The sequence below is a fragment of the Gossypium hirsutum genome, chromosome A02 (assembly GCF_007990345.1).
Source record: "Gossypium hirsutum isolate 1008001.06 chromosome A02, Gossypium_hirsutum_v2.1, whole genome shotgun sequence".
Lineage (NCBI taxonomy): Eukaryota > Viridiplantae > Streptophyta > Magnoliopsida > Malvales > Malvaceae > Gossypium > Gossypium hirsutum.
Genome location: NC_053425.1, coordinates 845283 through 849545, shown reverse-complemented (window position 1 = coordinate 849545; position 4263 = coordinate 845283). Strand labels below are relative to the sequence as shown.

General features: G+C 33.0%; 1 protein-coding gene across 1 annotated transcript; it reads right to left on the bottom strand.

The window, feature by feature from the left end:
• Positions 1-557: 557 nt before the first annotated feature.
• LOC107927405 (uncharacterized) lies at positions 558-1979 on the bottom strand. The gene is made up of 2 exons (XM_041091537.1): positions 1653-1979; positions 558-1586 (listed from the first exon to the last, which is right to left on the bottom strand). The coding sequence occupies exons 1-2, from the start codon at positions 1977-1979 to the stop codon at positions 558-560; spliced, it is 1356 nt and encodes a 451-aa protein (XP_040947471.1).
• Positions 1980-4263: the final 2284 nt, after the last annotated feature.

Genomic DNA, 4263 nt, shown 5'->3' with positions numbered 1-4263 from the left:
AAGGTTGTTGGGTGTTTTTCTGATTTGGGTCTTGGGTTGTTTTGGGCTTAGGGTTAGGTATTGGGCTGATAATATTGGGTTAGTGGGTATTAGTTTGTTTGTAATGGGTAGTGATTTGTTGGGTTTGGGTTGGCAAAATTGGCATGTACAGTCGAGTGATAAGAAGATTTAATTTAAAAACTCAAATTTTAAGTTGATTGAGTTTTAGTTCGGTTGACATCGATATTGTTGTCAGTGTAAGAGGACTTAAGTTCGAGTGTATTGAAACGTCTTTATCCTCTTATTTAAGAGTTGGGGAAAAGACTATAAATAATTTTAAGTATTATATATATAAAACCAAAAACTCAAATCTCAAACAAACTTACATAAATACTTGACATAATAATGCCAATTTATTTTATTATTAAATTTTTTCCATAATAAAGAGTACATGACATAGTTACTAATAAGAAAACAGAGAGTGCTTCGACAAAAGGAAACACAAATTTATTCAGCTTAATTGAACAAGTCTTCTAGCTCCTCGCTTGTTATTTTCATGGCCTTACTAGGAATAGCGTTCAAGAGGTGAGTGGTTCTTCTTTGGTATCATATTGGACGTTGTAGTAATTAGAACCGACGTAAGTGTTTCCTACGATATCAGTTTTGACGACGGTCCCATTGAAAAGAGTGTCTTTTTGAGTGAACATGAAGTTAACATCACACTTGCCTCTGGTCATCAATAGATACACTGTCACCTTAGTCATCGGGGGCACATGAACTTGATGGTTAACTTCCATGACGGTCGTCGTTGTCTTGGTCTCTCCCCATTGAATCCCGGTTTCAACATTAGTAGATACCTCAACACTCCCTTCCGCGATCAGCGGGATGCCGAATTCGAAACTAGCTTTAGCTTCAAGACCTAGTGAAAAATGAGAATTCCAAGTACTAGTGGTGGTGTCTGTATAGGTAAGTTTCACGTCCATTGTGTTGGATTGTTTAGTATGGTTGCTAGCTGAATTTTTGGCCACAATTTGGACCTTTTCATCATACACCCTAGCGTTCTCGGTATCGTATCGGAGATTTTCGATCTTTCTCGACAACACAGGCTCCACCACATTTAGGTAAGCCTCTTTGGTAACAGAAGGGATGCGTGCACTAAGACAGCTCGTCCTCCCTTCACTTGTGAAACGCTTACAGAACATGTTGTTGCCTAAACTGAGAAGAGCTACTGTCTTACCATCAACTTTAAAGGGATGAAACAACGTGTCCTTATCGTTACCTTTAGTGTCATCAGAATCAACCCAAATCCAATCCGGTTTACGCTTCCAATATTTATCGGAACAAACCGGTTTGATCCTAATGTCACCATTGGGAGTATAGAAAACCTCCATTGCCACAGCCGCCTCACCAATATCCTCTCCTAAAAACTGTAAATACGGGTGACCATCGATCTCGGCAAGACGCAAGAACATGTCATTGTTTCCTTTGAACGCAATGTACCGAGGTAGAATCACCAACGTGTCCCAATCGATAACTTTGAATACATCGTTGCCATTAGCATCGATCTTCGTGCTGGTCGCCAACACCCCGGCAGTAATATCCGAGGACTAGGTTTGGCGTAGGCGTAAATAGCAGCCTGATTGAACATGCATGAACCGGTAAGTTTTATTCACCGAGTCTTCTTCCAGTGGCTGGAACAAGGTGCACCATTCTCTGGATTGGTCCTCTTCTTTCTTCTCGGCTGTTGCAGTGATCCAATACCGCTCATCTGCTTTACCAGAGATGGAACCCTCTTCGGTTCGTTCTAAGTATTTCATGTTAATACAGTTCCTTATGTGAACCAGTCCACCTTTAGCTGACTCCACTTCGAATTTTGCATTTGGGCCCGTAACCATTGATTCTGAGAATTCGGCATAGCCTTCATAGGGATCGTCTTGTTTGAAGGCAAGGCACGCGTTGGCATTGATGGATTTGATCACGATGAACCTTGGCAATGACATTTTCTTACGTGTTTTTAAGGCTATGCTTATGGTTTATTAAAATCTCATGAGCTTAGCCTATTTATACACAAGAACTTACTCTTCTAAGCTGTTTTTCTTGAAATTTGTGCCAGAAAATTAGAGCCATTAGAAAAAAAAATCTTTTTGCTTTTTAAATATTTTAAGGGTAAATTATCTTAATGTCATTAAATTATTAGTAAGTTTATTTTTTGGTTACTCAACTTTAAAAAGTTACAAAATAATTATTGAACTATTTAAAAGTTTTTATTTAATCACTGGTCTATTAGGGTTTTTTTGTCAAAAAAATTCAGTTAGCGAGTTTCTAGCAACGATTTGACGATTAATACAATGGATTTGATGATTAATACAACAGATTAGTGCCCATCGACGAGTAGAAGAATATATTCAGATTCTAGTGTTCTAATGATCAGTCTAGGAGATTAAAGAAGAAAGCTGTTTGAATTTTGGTTCGTAATTTGTAACATTCAACGTCGTTTCATGAAAAAAAAACTATAAAAGAGAAGGGGAAGAAGAAATTTTGATTGATACATGCAATGTGAATAAAGAAGGCCACGCAACAATGATTTTAATAGTCAAGTGACTTAAATTAAAACTTTTAAATAACTCAATGACCATTTTATAATGTTTTAAAATTAAGTGACCAAAATATAAAATTATTAACAATTTTGTAACATTAATTTCCCACACTTTAATTGCCTATACGGATGGAAAGTTGGATAAACTCACTGAAAGTATATAATGGTGCCAATGAACCCAACATTTACCCTATACCTAGGCTGGGTTTAGACAGACGGTGTATTTATTTGCTGTTAGTGTAAAAATAGCGATAGCGGTGAGATTATATATTATAGTAATCTTGTAATGTGAGACAAAAAGTAAGTTAAACGCACCGCATCGCATTGTACCGTCCATCCAAACTCATACTTACATTACTTGTTAATAATGTGTGGTAGTGATTTGCTTTTATCATAAATATATAATGTGAGTTATTTTATAAAATATAATAAAAATAGTGTATTAAATAAAAAATCAAAATAATAATTTGATAATTGTTCGGACCACAAGAGAGGAAAACAACAAACGTAAATTTGATAATCTTCCATGAAGATCACGATAGCCATAGTGGTCTAGGCATGGGTGCATGTATGGGATTTGATTGTGAAAGTGACAAGAGATTGGGGACTTATCTATGGATGGGCTGAATTTGTATCTACATCTGCATGTAATATGTGCATTTTTTTCCCGAGAATCCACAACATAATTGAAGCAAAATTTTACTCCATTCGAGAATTTTTTTGAGCGGATGGAATTGAGTTATTTGGTTTTTAAATAAATTTGAATAAGTAATTTAATTGTTCTAGTTTAAATTGAGTTAAATTTTTTAATTTATATAATAAAAAAATTAATTATTAAATTGGTGTAAAAACCTCTTCAAATCTTTTGTTAATTTCGAAAACGAGCAAGTTGGCCCCTTAAAAAAATAGAAAAACTTCAAAAATTCAAAAAAAAAAATGTACAATTTTCTAAAAAATCTACCAAATGTTCATAATGATAAATTCGAGTCCTTAAACAAGTAAATTACTAAATCAAGTTTGTCATATTAAAGCCTATTATTTGTTTTTGAAAGAAATTTTTAAATATATATTTTTTCAAATTTATGCGCAATTTGGCCATATTGTCAACAATGTTTTAATTTGATTTTTTTTAAAATTTTTAAAAAAAATTCAACTCGAACAAATATATTTGAACTCAACTCAACTTAGAATTTTATTTCACCCAACTCTATTTAAAAAATAATAATTTTAAATAATAAAATAACACTCACCTACTCAATTAATTCAAAATTTTTTAACTCGATTTCACTCAATTCCATATATATAAAAATGAATACATTCATTACAAAGGCTGTCACAAATTAATAAAAAATGTACCAACAATTAATCAAATTATCTTAAAATCGACAGGAGGAAATAAATGGAGAGTTTTAGTGTTATTTATAATATAAAGTATCGATATAATGTTTCTGTATATAGGTAAAAGTATCATAAAAGTTCTTATATTAAGAGTTAGATTGCATTTTACCTCATTTATTAAAAAAATAACAAATTAGTTATTGTACGTTAGATGTAAGAGTAAATTGGGTTCTTTCTGTTAAAAATTTCATCCATTTTTACTATTGAAAACTAGCGTAATTAAAAAATAATTAGATAGTTACATATGGCATGCGACGTTTGACGTATAAGACTAATTTTTAATAGTAAAA

Excerpts from the sequence above, each read along its gene's own strand:
- LOC107927405 (XM_041091537.1), bottom strand. The coding sequence starts at position 1,979 with ATGTCATTGCCAAGGTTCATCGTGATCAAATCCATCAATGCCAACGCG. Across the intron at positions 1,587-1,652 it reads AGCCACTGGAAGAAGACTCG|TCCTCGGATATTACTGCCGG; the intron begins GTGAATAAAACT and ends CGCCAAACCTAG.